Source organism: Ixodes scapularis, unplaced genomic scaffold, assembly GCF_016920785.2.
Source record: "Ixodes scapularis isolate PalLabHiFi unplaced genomic scaffold, ASM1692078v2 ptg000720l_1___fragment_3__unscaffolded, whole genome shotgun sequence".
Classification (NCBI taxonomy): domain Eukaryota; kingdom Metazoa; phylum Arthropoda; class Arachnida; order Ixodida; family Ixodidae; genus Ixodes; species Ixodes scapularis.
In genome coordinates, this window is record NW_024610028.1 from 331,750 (window position 1) to 352,822 (window position 21,073).

A 21,073-nucleotide genomic window follows, 5' to 3' on the forward strand; every position below is an offset into this window, starting at 1 on the left:
GTCTTCTCTTTCAAATTGGTGCATGCATATTTTGCCATATTTATTGAAAAAGTCTTTTTTTATGAAAAGGCAAAGTGTTGTAACTCGTGTTTCGCGTGGTAACTCAGCAACAAAGTTATAAAACAGATTCCGGTAGACCTAAAAGTTCAACAAAAACTAAAACCAGAAGCGCAATGCCAGGCGCTACTTCATAAAAAGTATGTTTGTACAATAAAAAATATTAGAATTCGCATTTCACGAGATATACGTTAATTTCTAGTTTAAACGATAAAACTATTTTATGTTTTAAATATTTTATGGAGTACCAAGTTGTTCGGTGTTATGAAAACCTGCGTTCGGGTTAAAGTAAAAAGTTATCTCCGGGCGATTATTAAATAATGTTTCAATCAATCTCCATTTGCATAAGGACTCAAGTGGGATTCATTCGATTAAGTATCTTCCTTTTCCACAAGAGTCGGATGAGTGCATCTTTGATTTCAAAATAAAGCGAACCTATCGTTGAGCGTGAAATTGAAGCTCGCGTGGCAGAGACGGTTCGCGCTCGAGAGCCGCGGCTCGCTACATCTTTTATTTCGCGGAGATCTGCCCTAGCAAACTTGCCCAGTCAATTGCGAAGCATTACGGCACTTCAGGAAGCCAGTGGAAGAGGAAACGTATTGAAAGATACGATACGATACGATACGAGTTTATTTTTCACCACAGATACATGCGGTGAATGGGAGGCCGGAGAAAAAAAAAAACAAGCTGCAGAAATGCAGCTAGACTAAGCACCGGTCCCCCCTTCAGCAGCTACGACAGAGCACAGGAAAATCTATATACAAAGTGTGTGAGCATTACATATAATGGACAACGTGGGACGCTAAATGAACAGTTCAAGGATAGTGTTTTTGGATAGATGTAAAACATCAATATTTCTATCAAAGTAGCTATTGAATAAAACAGCCGAAGTGAAACTTATTCTCTGGTTACCCTAATTGGTACTACACTTCGGATTCTGCCAAGGCTGGTGACGTCTACATGAATAAAAGTCAGATTTCTTTTTTAAATCAGAAAGTATAAGAACAATATCTGAGAACCCAAAAGCCGCATATTTATACGCCATAGTTAATCGATAATCATATACCTGTCGCATATTCAGAATTTTGTATGATTTAAACAATGACTGTGTTGGGTGTATGTAGGGGACATTTGCAATTATTCTAATCACCTTTTTCTGCAGTAAATGTAATGTGTTTAAATTCGAGAAAAATGTATTTCCCCAGACAAGATTACAATAACACATATGATAATAAAGTAACGAAATAAATAAAGCCTCTTTACATTTGTTGGAAAAATATGTCTGTGTTTATTAATAATTCCTACGATTTTTTCCAGTTTAGCGCAGAGATATTTAACATGATTAGTCCAAAGCACCGTGGTCCAAAGCATATTTTCCGAAAAAAAAACAATTGCAGAACACACGCAACATAGAGGTTGTGTTGCCCTTTAAAAGCATGCAAACGACACCCGAACCGGAAGTGTTCTCGGCTCCCTGTCATGGCGGCCGGAAGTGGCCCGAACAGAATGCATACTTTATTTTCCCCTTTTATGTCCTAGCGTATCCTGCAATGCGAGCCGAGGGGCCAAAAAACCAGCGCCAAACGTGCATCGTCTCGGCGGTCGTCGTCTCTCCGCGAACGGTATCTCCGTTTTAAATAATCATGAGCAGAAAAGAAGGCAGGACCACGGTGCATTTAGTGTGCGTCTTTGGTTTAGCCGCTGACAGCAAACTTTAAAAAAATGACGGGCGCCGTGACTATGCATTTGTGGCACTGCTTGATTGGCTACATTAGATCGCTGCGACGGCTGTGCTCGGACTTAGTGTAAAAAGGACAATATCGAACTTTCCTTCTTTTCAATGCCCACGGTCACGAACCTGTAACATTGTGTAATTCGTTCACTTTAATTTGCGAAGGACGAAAGTCAAGGCTTTTGACTGCATTCAAGTTGATCGAAAAGCGATTTCTCTGCCCGTGAAGCATCACTTCCAGCTGAGTGAATATCCGCTCTAGAGAGAGCAATTCAAGAATGCAATAGCAGCCGTGCGCGAACAGCACAAATAGAAAAACAAACACTACAATAGAAACACAGGCTACGACGCGCCGTGCGGGGAAACAAACTCATGGCTTCGAACCGCATTGGAGCGGCTTGATTTATTGGCTTTCAAATAATTACGGCATGATCGAGTGTTTACTTTTTAATTGGAGATTCATCTCCTGAGCCATTCAAAATACTCTCAGAGGTACGACATTGCTGGAAAAAAATCAACATGCTGGGAATATTTTTTATTGCTTAGCCAGTCACCGAGAAATTCCGAGCGTTCAAAACGACCAGTATCAAAGACGGAAACGCAAAGCACGTCTGTAGTTGTCGAGTTAGTGTGCCGTTGCATCCATGTTTTTATGTGCCATATATGTGTATGCGCTCAATGTATGTTCACCTGATGCTTGCAGTATGCGTAATGTGTCTACATGCGTTTATAAGAGGATCCCGAAGTGCAATGGTGGCGGAAGAAAATTAAATAATTTTTGTAGTACATGAATTGGGCGGTACCTAGCGCCACCTAGCCTAGCTACTTGCAATTACTCTGCTTGAGTTGAGCTGCTTAGAGTTTATTCTTTTGAGAGCGGCTTTTTGTTTCGCGGATTGGTTTTCCATTCCTCCGTGATATGCGGTCGACGATGGAATTTTGACTCGAGGAGCAGCAAAGGTAAGACGTAAAGGGCGCGAAGTAACTGGGTATCGGTTGTCTCCGTTTAACATCGTAGTGCTGACGACGAGAAGACTGAGTAACTGCCTTCGAAACGCAAGTTTCTGTACCTGCGAGGGGAATCTGGCTTCGGAAATAAACACAGTTCGCGGAAAGCTCGTGTTACGCTTTTATTTGCTGCTCGTCTCGTCTCTTACAAGAGACGTAGCGTCCTCGTTAAGCCTTATTGAGCTAGATTTGCTCGATTCAGGGCCGCCATAATGAGCTGCAGGTGACGGAGGAACTATTTGCTCCCCTGCTTCAGGGACGAAAGTTTCTCCCTTTCTAAAGGAACATAAGTTACAAGACCGTTCCTCCACTTAGGGAGGACTATCGATACCCTTTTTATGTGTACCTCATTACATCCTGCCCCATGCCTGGCCACGTTGCAATTTGGGATAACTTTTCGTGGGGTTTCCTCCCACTGCTCTGGCCTGCCAAGGAGGGATCATGCATATATAATAAATGACTTTCGCAGTTTACGAGGTATTACAGTCCGGAATGGCGGGCCGCAGGACCCATCATCAGCCTCTTGTATGTGGCGCTGCAGGATACCGTCGCTGCTCAACTTGTATGAGTCCAAGTATCTGGGACTCCCGGCGGCGGGAGCGCTTTCTAGTGCCAGCTGGTGCATCACGTTTTGACAAAGTGCACTGGGCAGCTGGACCACCCGGAGCCCTTCTCTGCTCTCCAGGGTTCCCCATCACGAATTTGGTGTGATAAGCGCAGCATAGGCCAGTGCCACAAAGTCGGGATCCACTTGCATTTTATGACTGAGAAGTGGAGCACGAGACAACGCATCTGCAACGTGGTTAGCCACTCCGCGCTTGTACTCGATTGTGTACTTGTAGCGCTGGACCGAAAGGGCCCATGGAACGAGTCGTCCTGCTGGTTTTTGAGGCCCTTTGAGCCACGAGAGAGCCATGCGGTCTATTTTAATGTAAAACGAAACGCAGTCAAGGTACATCTCAAACTTCTAACGCGCGAAAATAGCCGACAGACACTCTTTTCTGGTTGTTGATTAGTTTCACTCCGCTCCGGTTAGCGTATGACTGGAGACCAGTACGGCACGAATTACGCTGTCATGTTCCTGCAGAAGAACTGCTCCTAGTCCGTAATCGTTTGCGCCGGTCTGCAAGGTGAACGGACAATTCAAGTCGGGCAGATTTAGACACGCCTATCACTCGGAGCCCTTGAAAGACACGCAAATGCGGTTTGCCTCTCTCTGCAAGCAACGGACGCGAAGGCGTCCGTTGCTTGCAATGGGAGGCGAGAGGAGGAAAGGCGCATGGGGCTGCAGAGTTGCAAAAGAGCAGGTGTCTACACTCGTGCAGGCAACACTGGTTCTTATCCTTTCCCAATCCTGGAAAAAGTCAAGCGCCGAAAGACCAGGACAAAGTAAGAAGACGACAACACAAAAAGACAACACGTGTCTTTTTCCATTATGAACCAACTGGCCCAACTCACCATTTTGTTTCCCAATCCTCTTCCTCAGGCGCCGCCATTAAGTTGCAAACGCTCTCCAAGATGTGAGTTGGGCCCACCAGCCTCCCTACATCTGGTTCCGACCTCTACCGGGGCCCCCTTTGGCGAAGAATTAGGGTTCGGCGATGCGTACTTTATTTTTGCGGTGGAAAAAACCCTGTAATTGTTTTTTTGGAACACCCTGTACATCGATATATTTTTCTGGACCAAATGGTGCAAAAAAAAAAAAAAAAAAAAAAAGCAACGCGTCTCATTTCATTTGGCCTCCGTGGCAATAATTATGTGGCCCCACCTTACGGTCCAGTGGAAACTTGTGTACACGTGAGGCCACGTCTCACACCCGCTTTTCGTGCACCGAAGAGCGGGTGTGAGAACAGCAGCGCTTTGTCGACTGCCTGCGCGGTGTCGCCGTGAGTGTTCGAGCTGGTCAGAGCAAAACTACTCTACGCCCGTCGGACGTGGTTGAAGGAGGGTGCGAAGGATTGTGCCACTCGTGCTCGATCATGCCCCGTGAAAAGCGAGCGGTGCGCTTTCGACGAGCAGTAAAGTAATCGTTAATGGGACAAAGCCGTCGCAGTGTGTAGTACGCTTGCGCCGCTCGTTTCCCATAAAAATCAAGCGGCACGTTTTCGACGACGAGTGGAGCTATTGTGATTGTGACAACGTCGACCTACCGCAGCGATCCCGCGAACCATATTCAAGTAAATGCAGGTGCAGACGAGGACGTTAAAGGCAATTTTAGATTCTATATAACTCAGGCGATAAGGTAAGAAAACTAGTTTCGCGTCCCACTTTTTACGATCAGGCGACACTCCTGGGGAAATATCGCATTTGGTCGAACTGTTCTGTTTGGGCGGACACAGGCAAGTGCTGTTGTGTTTGACGACTTGGGTAAAATCAAATCAAAAGGATGGTGCTCATGCTGCTTCACGTCTTGCTTTATTTGTGTCACGCACAAACGATTATTACGTCGTTAAAAAATAAATTGCTCTCGAACTTTGAAACTTTACCAGTTTTAAATTAAAATGAAGCCGTACCCCAGGTTCGGTTCCATGCAAGAAGATCCCTCCCATTGTGAAATCCTCCGCTAACGCAAACTCTCAAAATTTGCGTTTCTTTTTTTTTCTTTTTTTTTGCAGTTTGTCCGTGAGTTTTTGTTTGAGTTTGTTCAGGACTCCCACATAAACCGTCTGTCCACAAGCTCGCATGCGCACGAAAATTAACGTTAACAAAAGATTCTGCTCCCAGATTTTAAAAAACAACTATAAAAGCTACTATTTTATGTGTTAAATATTTTAAGCAGTACCAAGTTCGTTTGTGTTATGAAAACCTACGTTGAGGCTAAAATAAAAAGTTATATCTGAGCGAATATTAATTTAAATTTCATTCAATATGCATTTGCATAAGAACTCAAGTATGATTCGTTCGATTAAGTCTCTTCGTTGTCCGGAAGTGTCGAAGGTGTGCATCTTTGATTTCAAAATAAAGCGATCCTAGCGTTGAGCGTTAAATTGAAGATCGCGTGGCAGAGGCTGTTCGCATTCGACGTCCGCGGCTCGCTGCATCTTTTATTTTGCGGAGGTCTGCTGCACCAAAGTTGCCCAGTCAATTGCGATGCATTACGGCACTTCAAGCCAGCGGAAGCGGAAACGTAACAAAAGACTCCCTATCATGGCGGCCGCAAGTGGCCCGAATACAACGTATACTAAGAGTGCGAGTTGAGTTACTTATGTATGGTGGTAAATACGGCACAAAAAAGAACAGGGAGAGAGATAGAGGTATATAAGACGAGGCGTAACTTGCAACTGAACTTTACTGGAGGAAACATATAAAAAGAAGAATAAAACCGCACATGGGCAAAGAGGATGGACTTTCATTGACCACCTGGAAAGCCTGCCGTTCATGGTAAGTGCCCAGGCACGAATGTGTGTATCAGTGCTCCTTCTGTTGCCCTATCCGTTAAGGAGCAGGCTTTTATTGGTCAAGCTACGCTCACCCAACAGTGACGGCAGGCTTTCCAAGTGTTCAATGAAAGTTCATCATCTTGGCGCCAGTGCGGTTTTATTCTTATTTTTGTATATTTCCTTCAGTAAACTTACTTACGCATCGTCCTATGTACTTCTTTCTCTGTCCCTGTGTTTTCCTGGCGTATTTAGCACCATACGAGGTATACTCATTTTCCACATCTTTTTTCCTGACATATCCTATGATGCGAGCCAACGGGCCATAAAGCAGCGCCAAAATCGCATCGTCACGGCGGTCGTCGTCTCTCCGCGAAAGTTAACGCCGGTTAAACTAATCATGAACAGAATAGAGCACAGGATCACGGAGCATTCACTGTGCGTGCTTGGTTTAGCCGCTGGAAGCAAACTTAAAAACAACGGACGCCGTGACTATGCATTTTTGGCACCGCTTGATTGGATACATTAGATCGCAGTAACGACTGTGCCAGGACTTGGTGTGAAATGGAGAATAGCGAGCTTTCCTTTTTTTTCAATGCCCATGGTCACGAGCGTATAATATAGTGTAATTCGTTCACTTTAATTTGCGAACGACGAAAGGGTCGAGAACTTCAAATATACGTAGAAAAAGCTTCGTTTCTAGGAGAAGTCAGAAGGAAATATATTTATTTTATTCCGTTAGATTCAATCGACCGATATTTGCATGTTCGTTGCCGAATCCAAAAAGGGGCCTGGCAATCTGCAGCTGTTCCAAGTCATTCTTCATAACGACTAGCCCCTGGAATTAATTCTCTTTTTTTCGCGTTGTGTTAAACGTATTTCCTAAACGTACATGCCTAAAATTGAGAGCACAAACTGAGATTCTCGAAGAGTTTATTTTTCAGAACTCAACCCGCAGGTGGTGAAATACAAACATCGAGCAAAAACGGCGGCCTTGCCTATGCTATCCGAGTGTTCGTCGTGTGCGCACTGGTTTGCGAGCTTGCTCCCAGCTGGTCATTGTTCTTCTTTTTTTTTAATTCTAACTTAACGCGATTGTCCTGCTCTTCGTCAGCCTCTCTACTACGGCGTTATCATTTCTTTCCCTTCAGCAAGCCACTGGAGGCGTTCATTGTTCCGCGCAATGTCACTCAGGAACATATGCATGCATCGAGATTGCCGCCCCAAGCCCTAAGACTGCCCTTGTTAGGCGGCTTCAACGTGTTTGCGTGCTTCCCCAAGCCGAGCGTGAAGAAAGCAGTTACTTTCAGGCGTAAATGTCAAGGTTCTATTCTACGGAGCATAAAGAATTTGAAAACAAGCTTCACTTCGCGCTGACACTTCAATTGACTTCCTGGTGATTCAACGTCGATCCGGAAACGAATGCCGCAACACCGACTTCGAGAAATCCAAAAGACACTACGAGATTGGATTTCAGGACACGAGTTCATAATGGATAGACAAGTACAAAGATATCAAGCCTGGTGTTCATCAATAGCTTTGTTAAAAAAGGGAACCCAGAACCGATTTTTAAACAATGCCTCAGATCTCGCCAAACTCCTGCGAACCGAGCGTACGTTGAAAGATGCCTAAGTGTCCCCTAACAACGTGGCTTAACGTCCCATGGTAGATTATACTGCTAAATAAGTTAGTTATCTGTTAGCAGATTACACTGCTAACAGATAACGTCCCTCACGCCAGACAGATCTGTAAGTGAAGTTACATCTCTCTTTAGAATCACCCCCGAGGGTGTAACTATTTTGTGAAATGAAGTGTTCTGTATAATATTTAATAAAGGAAAATTAATGATTTAAATTTTAAAACAGGGATAGGTGGTCGAGTGGGCCAGCGCACACCAGCTCGGAGCACGTGGACTGAAAGCTCCCGCTGCAGAACTAAGGGATCCTGCGTTGAAGCCCTATTCCTGACCGTTTCTCTCTGGATGAGCGTCTTACCGGCAGGATTTTGTGCATCACTACAGCGTAGTGCATGCTAAAGACTCTAAGCTAGCGGTTGTATTGCACTGCCTCAATTAGTCAGCTACAGTTGAGAGTGAAGTCGCCCGTTGAAGCAAACTAACTTCAGGCTCTCTAAAGATACACACAACACAATTCGTTTTTTTAATCACCCCCGAACCAAGAAATAAAAAACGTATATGTGGCGTTTACGGCTAAGGACCACGCGTAGAACAAAACCAGTAAGTAAAAATACTGTCGGTTGACTGCGATGAACAGTAACGTAGCTTATGTGTACTTAGTTTATTATTGGCAATGGTTCTCTTCATTAAAAAGAAGCTCTCGCAATTTGTTTTATTTGACATTTCATCTTGTTCGTGAATGCAAACAATCATTAAAATATAAAGACACTCCTTCTGCTATCGGAGCATATCATTACAAGGTATCGTGAATTAAAAAAAGAAAGTGTAAATCGTTATATTTTCGACAAATATTGATCGTTTTAATGCACTGTCTTTAGCTTGGTTTGATCTGTGCTTCTACTGCAATACGGGTTTGTGTGTTAGTTTTATCTTTGGTGAAGGAACCTTTGTGTTTCCTTGCTGAGCTCATTTCTTACCTGCCATTTAAGGAAACAGAAATGTTCATACAGTTACAAATTATTCAAGTAATAAAGAAGTTCTGAGAGTCGAATTCAAAAAGAAAGGACGAGAATTAATAATTGCGCACTACGACAAATATTACGTCGGCTCCAAAAAGGAGGATTACACGCTGACCATCGGCGAGTACAGTAGGTATCTGAGCTGTCGCCATTACACTCGCGCTGCCTACAGCGCTCCGTTCGTCGGTGGTTGCCGGGACGTTTGCAAGACGCTGTTTATCAGTTATGAATAATATCTAGAAATTAAATACTCCCATCAGTTTCTGGTGACCCTTTCCGTGGTTTTTTGTGATCGACCCGAGCGTGCACCCTACTCACCCTGGTGTGAAGCAGCGTTACTAGACCAAAGAAGAACGTTGGCTTGAATCGTGTCTGTCACGTGCCAGAGAGAAACTAAAGTAGTAACTTTTAAAACTGTATCGATCACGATAAATCCAACATTCTTTTTAAACGGAAAAACAAAATAGTTTGATTTCATTTTCATAATTTCACAAAACACATGAAGTTTTCGGCTTCCGATAGCTGATGGTCAACGGTACTGAGCCCAAAACTATGTCACTGAAATGGTAACCAAAAACATAGTACCAAAGGCAGTGGCGAATAAAACATGCCGCGTAAACAAAAATCTGACTGACGATGCGATAGAAAAATAAAGTCAGAAATAAAGCATATGTCCCCTTAGCTCATACCGCGTTTAAGTGCAGTGGATCGAGCCATCCGAACGTGGTCGGTTTCGCTTCGATCCCATCCTGCAATCACTGAGAAGCATCTCCTTATCACTCCGCAGCCACTGGGATTGCAGCATATCAGACGATAAGAACGCTGTACAAAGACTCCCGAAGCAAAAGGCCTGAATAATGGGCTCATCCTGACACCAAAAGCTAATGTTTGGTGGATGATTTTACCAACGAATATTATTTATTTACTTATTTATTCGTTTATTTATTTCAGAAGCCCTAAGGGCCCAAGGGCCATTGCACAGGAGGTATTGCTGAAAAATCAGTCAAACAGGAAATCCAACACAAAACAACAACACGATACAAAAACTGTCAAAACACTCTATGACCATCACCGAACATATTCAGAAACAAAAAAGTCAGTTGAAAAGAGAGGTACTTTGATACATTGAAAGAAACAGAAAGGCGGCGTACTTCTGCTCCTGAAAAAATAGAAAAAGAGAACAACCTCCACATTTTCGCCCCCCCCCTCCCCTTCCCCAATGCAGACTGCCAACGTAACTCAGAATTGTGCTGGTAATGCCATCTCGCAATAGTTACAGCAAGCACTCAAGTCGAAACCCGACGACGCCGTCGTCTGCTTCTTGAACCTTTCTAGAGATGAAGCCCCAATCGCCCCTCTATTAAAGCACTGGATATAATGTATTCTACCAAGTACCGCCATTGATTGATCGTGCCGCGCGCGTTCCGATTGGCCACAGCCGACACGCCGCCATTTCTGGCTCAGAAAACATTGTAGCAGACGACGCTCCGCTCTGGCTCAAGGCTGGCTTCGGGGTGCTCGGGCGGAGTGTCGTCGCCAAGGCAAATACCGAATTCAACAGAGCAACTATAAAGCGTTATATGATATTCAGTACTTTACTAAAATGAAAATATGACTGCACCCTGAACTTCTGAAACTTGTTTAGCTACGCAGCCTTTGAATTGTTTAAGACATTGCGATCGACTGTGATTTCACTGCATCACTTGGCGCGCTTTTGTGGCGCGCTTCCTCGGCGCGAAGTCGCGATCACTGTGGTCGCGATGACGAGCTGCTGCGCTATAGGGTGTACGACTCGCTCTGGACGAGGCAAGACACTGTTCTTGATTTCCACCGGGACAAGGAACAAAACACGACGGAAGGAATGGCTCCACAAGATAAGCAGGGTTGGATTTGCGCCGACGCCAAATTCGAGGCTTTGCGAAGTATGATTACAGTTGAATGCGGGTTTATTTAACGTTGCAGTGTTGAGTGAGATCGGCACCGCGTACTACGATAAAAAGTGGCAGCCTCCTAAACATAACATTAATCCACGAAGTTGTAATCACCACCATAATGCTCTGAATATAAGGAAAGTGCCAAATTAAATGACGTGGTAGCCGCGCTCAAAATGCTTCCTGGGGTGTCGGGACTGACAGGCCCGTGAGGTTTGTTGTAATTATTCACCATGTCACCAAGAACATGCTGTACAAGCCGCCGAATGTGTTTGTTTCAATAATGCTAACATTAAAACTGCTACATTTGCTTATATTCAAACATTAAAAAAAAACTCCCTCTTTAATCAATGATTCATGAATGAAATGCAGGCACATAATATTGCATCCACTGAAAATTATATTTCACAACTGTGTGATAACTGTTTCCAATAGGTGCAATATTTACAACAAAAAAAAATAGTCGTGTATATCAGCATGCAATGGGGCTGCTAATATTTTTTAACCTTGTCATGTCCTGTGCGTTTCTTTTTCAATTCTCTATATTGTAGGCCCCGAGGCTATATTTAGCCTAGATGGGCCTACAAGGGCCCCCCGAGGCTAAATATATATTAATTTTTGCTTACGCTCTCGCTTTGTGCCAATGATTGTCTTCATAGGACCACTTCACGAGTGACCAGTTCGAGCAGCACAGAGCTGACGGTAGCAAAATGATTTGTTGGCCAAGTTGGTTAAACATTACGAAAATTAAAAAGCGCGAAAGGCAAGGACAAGAGGGAGACAACACAGGACAAGCGCTTACTCGCAACTGACGTTTTAATTCGGAAGATGAGGAAGATGAAGAACCCTAACTTTAAATGCTAGAAATATTTATGAGAAAGGAGTGAAAAGGTTTGAAAAGACTGAGAATTGAAAAAGAAAAAAAGGAAATTAGTAAAAACAATAGGAAATGATGGGCATGATTAAAGTAACAGTGAAAGAAATGACAGTGAACATATTAGGAAAAAGGAAAGAGGAAGATAAAGCAAATTAAGAGTGTCTAAGGAAAATATTTCATGTACTCTAATTCTTTTGATGACAAAGTCACCGAAGGAGCGCTGATGCAGGCGTCTCCTTTGGTCGCAATTACCTCAGCCTCAAGAATTTCTCGAGTTCGCTTATCTGGACACCTCTTCAGGATCCTTGTGCTGGACAGTAGCGGGGCGCATATACAGTCCCTCACACGTAGAGTGAGATGCCCCGACGGAGAGGATTTTAGAGATAGCGCATGTTCTCTTAGCCTTACGTTGATGCATCTTCCCGACTGTCCCACATATACCTTCCCACAGGTGAACGGGATCAGATACACTACCCCGCTGCAACAGTTGTCGTATTTGTTGCCGTGCCTAACACTGCATTTGCCAGGCTTTGTGCGTGGGGTGTTGACATTGGGGCAGAGCTTTTTAAGCTTGTCGGGGCCTGCAAACACAACCGGCACTTCGTATTTAGAGGCAATTCTCTTGAAGTTGTGAGAGATGCGGTGTATATAAGGGTCGACCGCCGGTCGACTTCTTCTTTCTCCACTTCTCTTGCTTGTTCTGTTTGGTTTTATCATGCATTCAACAACGTCAGACAGGATGGAGGTCGGGTAGCCTGACGCCTTGAGCCTTGATACTTGCGCGTCAAAGCTTTCCCTTGCTGAATGAATGCAAGACTTTTTCAGGGCAGCGCTCAAACAACTAGACACAATGCTCCTTTTGACAAGTTTTAAGTGTGCAGATTCATATTGGAGTATTCGTTTCTTGGATCTGGGTGAATACATCCAACGGACGTGGTCATTTTGAAAGGTGAGTCGCGTATCTAGAAACTGGAGGTTGTTGTTAGTCGGAGTCTCGTGGGTGAAGTTCAATCCTTGGGCCTGACCTAGGATTATGTTCTTGATGATGGTGATGTCGTTTGCGTCAGGGATTTTTCTCATGAGCACAAGATAGTCGTCAACGTATCTGAATATGCGTGCGACCGGATAGGACGTCAAACCCTGGAATACGCCCCTGTCACACTTTGAAAGAAAAATGTCACACAAAATGGGAGCTACGCATGACCCGATGCATATTCGTTTTTTCTGTATGTAAGTTTCTCCTGAAAAAGTGACAAACGTCGAGCACAAATAAAACTTCAAAAGCTTTAGGAAAGACGCAACTGGTATGCCTCAGGCGTTTTGAAAACCTAGGGCTCCATTGGAGTCGATGCATTCGCTGACGGTGTCAAACAATTCTTTGTGTGGTATTGAATAAAATAAGTCTTCAACATCTAGGGAGAAGGGATCTTGGCAGGGTGAAATGTCGCGGTACCTTCTGCGTCATTTGTCTGTCCTCCAACCCATTCTTGATTTCCAACTCAGAAGTAATGATTCAATACCTGAAAGACGACTCAACCCAAACACGATATGGGTTCCTGCGGTACATCACAAGGGTAAAACGGAGCGGACAGAGATGACAAAAATCAGCACATTGACACTTTAGGCCCACATTCTCAATAAAATGGAACATGCTCATGCTCGAATCTAAAAAGATGTCTGTCGTGTAAGGTACATCACCATATTAGGCACAGGAGAAAATCAGCCCTCAGCATTAGGTCCTCATTTCGAACCCTTTGGTGTAAGACAAGGTCCCCTTTCGCCCGAAAGGGAGAAAGGGCACTTTGTCTTACACCGTATATGTTGGGAGATCATCATCATCACCACCGCCGCCGGGTGACCCTGGACTCTGCCCACCGCTTCCGAGCGAGAACCCTCTCCACCAGATCGCGACCAGACATGGCACGACTCACACCTGTATTGCTATGCTAGAATAAACCTACGCGGTTGAACCAATCTTGTCTTAACCGCGACAGTACCCTTCTGCACAATAAGGTCTCACCATGGCAACAAAAAGCTGGCTGAATGGACGCATTGAGCAGCCCAACGTCTGAAGCCTGCAATTGATGATGCCATTTCTCCATCTGCCGTCTGCTAAGAGCAAGGTGGCGCTTTTAGCAGACGACACCTTGGCTGGAAGCAGTTGCCTCGGCTGCCGGTGTCTAGTTTGTCTTCCCTTGATACGGTAGCCTAGCTCCGACAAGGCTGGGCACAAGCTGAAGCCTGGTATTAGACACTTCCTAAGCAAAACGACGAGTGTCCATTTGTTGTGCGGTCTGTTATCGAATTCAATACATCTGAACCAAGAGCAATCGCAATTGTAAGCGATTACTGTATTCGAGTAAATTGTACAAGGCTGAGCATCGGAAACAAATGCGCATGTTCTTGTCTCCTGTGTCGTTGCGCGTACCTTTTTGTTTTCTGAAGGTATCGCGGGCTCTCAGCGTTCCTTTTACCGTGCAGCGACATACGCCGTACGCGTGACCGTTTTACAATCCTTCCGGCAACTTTAGGACGAGCGGTGTTAAGACAGTATCGCAAGAGGCCAGTTGGACAGCACCGGCGCCCCAGGGCCCTTTTCGCGATGGTAAAAACTGCGAGAAAGGAACGTGGGCTTCCTCGAGAATGAACAGTGGACACTGGGAGATGAGTTCATGAAACGGTGGGCACACCAGTTTAATTATTTTGGGCGAACATGCGTCCAAGCACATTTTTTTTTTTGATAACTAAGATGTAAAGAGTCTCTGTGTGGCCTGTGTGCCACGACTCCTACCTGTTTGTATACGCATGTAGATTTGTAAATAAATATTGTCTCTCCTGCAAACAATAGGGAATATTTCTCTCTCCTGCAAACTACTGTAAACCTGGCTGAACTACAGGGAGCTCTGGTTTTGGTGCCCGTGTGAATGGGCCTTTATCCTTGAACCCAGTTTTCCAGAAGGTGGCGCCAGTTCCACCGGAAATGATTTATTCTTGTTTTGTGAAAGCTGCAGTGCGGCGCTTCCATCGGTACTGGCACAGCGGGAGTCGTCTTCTCGAAATGAAGGATTGTCATGCTCGTGGCTTCCAGTAAATGAGACAACATAATTGCCAAAAATGTATTTCTATTCCGTTTTTTTGTTTTTGAGAGTAGTGAAATGGCATGACGGTAAATCCCCACCCCATCACGATCTAGGGTTTGCTGCAGCTACGCCATAAAGCTAGAAAAGTTATGTGTACTGAGTGGCTGCTGAAAGAGGCCACTGACACTTCTAGAATCCATATTTTTTTATTGTCTAAGACGTCTTAGGACGGCGCCGCATAACCAAGAAACGAAATCAATGGGAGACTCCTTTTCAAGTTGCCGATGGCGCATTCTTCATTCGTATATGTAATCACCTCCGGACTGAAGTACACCCTAAAGAAACCTCTACGCTTCGGAAGTTACGTTTCGGATATACTTACTAGTCCAATGTGTGAAGGTGTTTCACAGCTCCTTGGAATACACTACCTCGCTTTTATCAAAATATTATGAGAGTGTTAAAAATATTATTTCATGAGGAATGATGGGGGCTTGAAGCTGCGAGATCATGGTCCGCCAGTTGAAGGCGCACGAAATTCGCCCAATCGCCCCCGCTTCGCTGGTTTTTTTTTTCACATTTCTTCGGGGGGGGGGGGGGGGGGGGTTAAAGGGTCGATCCACTTGCCTCGACATGTTCACTCGTAGGGTCTGTTGAAAGAATTTTTTACGTCATACATAAAAATAATCACGTGACTTCGTGTGGCGACCTCAGCGAGGTGCGACTGGTGGTACTTCGTAAATTGTAGAAGAGAGATGGCGGAAAAGGCGAAACGGGAAAAAGTAGTTCTGAAGCAGTTTCACATATTTACCGGACTTGCGAAGCGGGGTAGCGAAAATGTATTCGTCCCCAACGTCATCAGATGATTCCCCGTGAGTCTGTGTGTGACGGAGTTGTTGCTGCAGCTGATATCGAAGAGTTTGGAAGCGTGCAAGTTGTCGAGCATGCCTCGCGAGTCAGATCACTTCTGAGTGTAGCACACTTGAAATTCACGAATAGATGGCAACATGGTATTGTAGTCAACATACCGAGGGTCGTTGGAAAATGTTGGGAAGTGTATTAACCTCCACGACCCGTAGGAGGGTTAAAAGGGTGATCTAATCAAGAATTGTGAGAAGGGTTGCAGCGAAAGATCGTTGACCAGCTGAAGGTGCACTCAGTTCGCACTTTCGCCTCTGCTTCGTCATCTTCTCCCTAGCAATATAAGCAAAAAAGAGTTAGAGTTGTAATTAAACCTATTTATGAAACCGTCACAGGCGATTTGATTTCTACTAGAAACACAGCTTATGTACAAGTACAATATTCGTTTTCCTGACACGGGCCGCCGCATATTTTTGAAACGTCGCTTCGTCGCTCTTTCTTTCCCATGTTTTTTTGCGATGACACGAAATTGCGCTGTAGTTTAGCAGCTGGTCCAGCTGGGCCAAATCTCTCACCTTGCACGTTGCTAGGCTACGGCCGACGCCCACGGATGCTCAAGAAATCTGAGGTAGCCTTGGAAATAATGCAATTCCGCCATAAAACGCAGCTACTAAGTTAGATCCAAGAATTTCGGTACTAGTTGTATAGCCTAAAAAGAGACGGTAGCAAAGTGGTGTGCGCTCAACTGTTGAAGGCAGGAACCTTCAAGTCTCATTATGCTAAAGTACGTCATTCTATGAACATCTTGAGCTGCTCCACATGAGGGCGAAGAGGAGGGCGACATAAAAATGCAAAGTAAATTTATTAGGTAAATAACAGGATACCTCTGACTAAGGTGCGTTCGCTGTATGCCAACGCACAAGCTTGTCGAAGGCAAAGCGCAAGCTTTTGGCCTTTTCTATTTCTGAATGGTTTCAGCGATGATGGCAACTGTACAAAAGCATGCGGAAGACTATGATGGTGCGCTTTTCGAGCTGCCTGATTGGTTCCATCAGCTCGTGAGGTCGGCTGCGTCTGGTCTTAAGATAAACCGAAGTATAGCTTTATAACTACTTACCAATCATTCCAATCAGAGGTAAAAACTTCTTTTTTTTAGAGCGGTTTCAATGTGAATTAAATTGCCTCTCTCTTAGCATCAGCCATCGTAAATGGTGACTTCCTCGGTTCCTCAATTGCGGACGCATACTTCTGCGGTCACTCCACTACTTCCATTCGCTTCAGACCTTTGGCATACGTGCCAAAGTTTCAGTCGCAAGTTGAAAATCGATGTACACGAGCGGAAAACACGTGAACGACAGAAATTTGAAATGAAGTAGTTAGGATTGCACAGAACGAAAAAATGAAAGACGTTTACGATTTCGTGTAATGCCGAATTAGAGCGCACCACTTGAGGAGGAGAAGGGGAGGGTACGGAGAGAATGGTATCCTCCTCCTCCTCCGTACCTTCTCCTCCTCCCCCTCCTCCTCCCTTCTCCTCCCCCCCTCTCTCCCTCCTCTCGCCGAGAGATGGCGCCACAGGTATAACCTTTGCGCAGTACCGCGTTTTTAGCAGGCGGTTAAGCGCGTCTTTTTGCCGATGTGCTTACTTTTAACGTTTGCTAGTACCGCGGCACTCGTAGACGTTAAAATAAGTATTTGGATGCTGTTGAGGTGCGACATTAGCAGATGTGATAAATAAACAGACGTTCCGAAACAACTTGCGCTTACACTCGTCTTTATCCGACGTATGCGTAGAACTGGAGTCCGAGCACTGATTTAGCAGACGCTTCCGCAGAACTTGTGCAGACTTCCTTCTCTTCAAGCGGCCTTAACGTTTGTCTGTCCCTTCTGTTCGTTCAACATTCTTCAATTGATAATGGAGTGTGAATCAGGCAGTGGCGTGTATATCGAAAGTGAGAACCCTCAAGTGTCAAAGCCCGAGACGAAGGGCTGCAAACGCTGCCGAAACGCACGCCGGTGGGAACGAATTGTGAGTAGAAAGAAGCGAAATGAGGTAAATGATGCATGAATTGAGAAGACAGCGATTTGATATAAAATGGGATGTTAATACACGAGCCCCGTCGCCGGGAAGTCTATTCACTTCACAAATGTTCGAGGTGATGACATTGTGCTGCAAAAAGAAGTGTCATTTGAAAGTACCCTGCGAAAAGCAGAGAAACCAGTTTGATACGTTATAAAAGCTAGGAAATTTCCGCAAGCTAACCATTCAATTTCAAGGTAGAATGAATAATTATAATTCTGAAAATTAGACGAACAATCGCAGATCAAGATAAGAGATGTACGTGGATTTACCAAGACACCTCTGACCAAATCAAGCAAGATAGACTCAGCAAACAATTCTTTTTGGGCTTTACGGTATCGCGAATAGAATAGTGCAGAAAGTGCAAGGTAAACTACTGGAAGGTTGTGCGCTCTGTGATGGCAGAGGAAAACACGCGTTGCAGACAATAAAGCTATCTGAAGACGTAAAAGACCTGATAATCACTTTTTTTGCAAGAGCCTTCCACATAAACGATCTCGCTACAGCCGTCGCGATTCCGATTTGTTCTACTTCGAAAACCCTGAGCTCAATCTGGCAGGATTATACTCACTTGTTGGTAATTATTTCCAGAGCGCCACCGGGGAAGAGCTTTCCCTTGAGCGCTCTACGTTCTGTGACTATTTTACTCTTAAGGTTCCTTTCACGTTTCGCCCAACTCGTAGTGATGTACGCGATCTCTGCTTTGAGCGTCAGATCCAAGGAAGTGGCGGTTCAGTGGAGTACGAGATCCACAAGAATACGGTAGAGGAACACAAAGAACTGAAGTGCCCTCTAAGCGATGATGAGACTGCCCTGGTTCTCGAGTTCGACTTCGGCCAAAATCTCCCATTTCCAAAACTACCGGTAGCGGATCACTTTTACTCCCGCCTGCTTTGGTTGGATCTCTGCAACGTTTATGTGCATGAAACTGACACTCCATTCATCGTCTACATGAAAGGCGTGGTCGCAAAAAAGTCAGCAGCGTTTGTGGCTTCTTGAAGTACGGAATCGAGCCCTGCTTCGGCAAGCACAAACACAAGGAACTCGTTTTGCTTTTTGATGCTTGCGGTGGTCAAAATCGCAATTACACAGTTTTTAGATCGCAGCTCTTTACCACCCATTTCCGGCTTGAGCGACGTCGCCGTCGCCGTCCCCGTATCGCGCATTGCATTATGGGACGTTTTCAATAATTACGTCACACGTGACGTCACGTGTGACGTCCCGAGGGTCGCGAGGGTCACGAGTGACGTCACGAATGTCACTAGGGTCACGAGTGCCTTCACGAGGGTCACTAGGGTCACAAGTGACGTCACGAGGGCCACTAGTGACGTCACGAGTGATGTCATGAGGGAGGGGGAGGAGGAGGGGAAAACAGGTTGTTTCTGTCACGCTACTCTGCAGACTACCTCGAGATGCGATGAGATTTCGAAGTTTCTTCTATGAAGGTCATGCTCGGCTGATTAAATTGACACGAACCTCTCGTTCCCTCACACAGCCCTTGGTTTTAGCGGAACGAGCCCTCTTGGCTTACCTGTCCCTCGCTAAGCGCTGTCCCTTGTTTCCTGGCGTCTCAGTTTAATGTGTGCAACAAATTTGGCAATTGACCGTACGACGGCTAGACATTCCCTTTCTAAAATTGTGTTGTTGCGCTCCGCCGAGGAAAACAGCCTGCTGGCATAGGCTATGGTGTGCTCTTGGTTGGGTTGGAACTGCGCAAAGACGACTGAATGCCGTGGCCACGGTCGTCCGCGCGAATTTCTGTAGATGCTGAGTCATCAAAATGGTCGAGGATGGGACATAACGCAAGTTCAGCCTTCAAGTGTGGGAAAGATATTCATTGTGCGAGATAAAAAAACTGTTTGCCTTGTTTTGTTTTTATTGAAGAGCAGGGTTAGCGGTTGAGCGATCTGGGTCAAATTGTCCAATGAAGCGTCGACAATATGAAGAGAGGCACTGGATACTTGCCAAAAGTACTTCTTTAGAAAGTACGTTCTCTGTTGAAATCAATATGTAATCCCTGAAGAATTGCAGACACAGGCCAGAGCAAGCGTCCGATTGCGCCTCGGCTTCAGGAGCCCTCGCACACCGGGAGTCGGAAGCACCCGTTGGCGCCTCTTTCACGCTCCGCGGTGTCAGTCGGTGAACGCCCAATGTTATCGTATTTGTTAACTACCTCTCCACACGCTTTGCAGTCGGCTGTATGACTGAGTGTCTAGCTCACAATCTCCAGGTCGCGGGTTTGATACCTTTGGGGGACATTCGGAGTTTTGTTCTGCCTTCTCAGTTTACACACTTATTACTCTCTCGCGTTTGCGAATTCGTTTCGTGGGACTGAGCAGAATTTTCCCAGAAGGGGTTGCCGAAAGAATGTTTTAAAACAAGAGACGTTTCAAGTTATAATATCCGGTTTCATTTAATCGCATTGAACGAAAGCGGCTGCGTCGGTTGACTACGCCAGTCGCCTTCTCCTCTACACTAAAACTTGCGTAATCTTCAGAGCACAAAAACACAAAAGTCGAATAACTCGGCACACGATTCATTGAACCAAGGCGGATTTAAAGTGAGGTGAACGGAAATACGAAACTCTTCCTACAGCGCATTTGCTGTTACCTAAGAGTATGCGGGTGGGTCGCAGGGCGATATTAAAACTTAAAACGCCGCATCTTCATAGTCGACGTTGTCTCGATACTCTATAAATATATTGCAGGTGCACCGACTGAGTTCCATTGGCGCATCGGGGTTTCTACCTTGGGTGTCCAACTCTGACCGGACTCAGTACAACCATGACTGTCCAAACACTGCTGTGTTGCCTCATTCTGTTTACTGGAGCTTTCGTAAGTTGAATCAACTACTTTTATGCTGAATTCATAATGGCGCTTGAATTTCAACCGCGAGGCGGATCCACTCGTCTTCATCGTTAAATGTGCGTGAATTTGTACTGCTTTTTTGAGCAACCGCGTTCGCAACCGCGTTCGCAACCGCGTTCGCAACCGCTTTGCGTTTACGGTTCAGCCGCCAGGTGGGTGTGGCGTTAAAGCAGCGTATAAACCTAAGCGCAGTTTTGCATAGTAAGCACTTCGCGCGCAAAACGTGCTAAAAAAAAATGTATTCGGTAGGATCGGTTGCGCACGGATGATATGGAGTGTCAAGTGGAGTAGCCTAGTATTATTTTCGAATGCTTTAAATTTAGTGTTACCAGACGTCCCGTTATGGCCGGGACAGTCCTGTTTTTTTATGTCCGCTTTTGCCGTCCCGTCTTCTTGTCCCAATAAAGAATCAGGTTTCATTATCGCAGGATTGAATAGTTTCGAAATCGGCACCAAGCGAGTTGAAGCAAACCGAAACTCGCTTTGAAACCAAATGAATGCATGCAACTGAATTGTGAGTCTGACTGTTCCCCAGGCCATAGGGCTTAGTG

At 45.2% G+C, this 21,073-nt stretch overlaps 1 protein-coding gene across 1 annotated transcript in view; it reads left to right on the forward strand.

Annotated features, from left to right (window-relative positions):
* The first annotated feature begins 20,438 nt into the window (after positions 1–20,438).
* Positions 20,439–21,073, forward strand: part of LOC120841912 — a 28,908-nt gene continuing 28,273 nt past the window's right edge. Inside the window, exon 1 of the mRNA XM_040212913.1 lies at positions 20,439–20,489. Within this exon, the coding sequence (XP_040068847.1) occupies positions 20,439–20,489 (51 nt within the window). The remainder of the gene's footprint in view (positions 20,490–21,073) is intronic.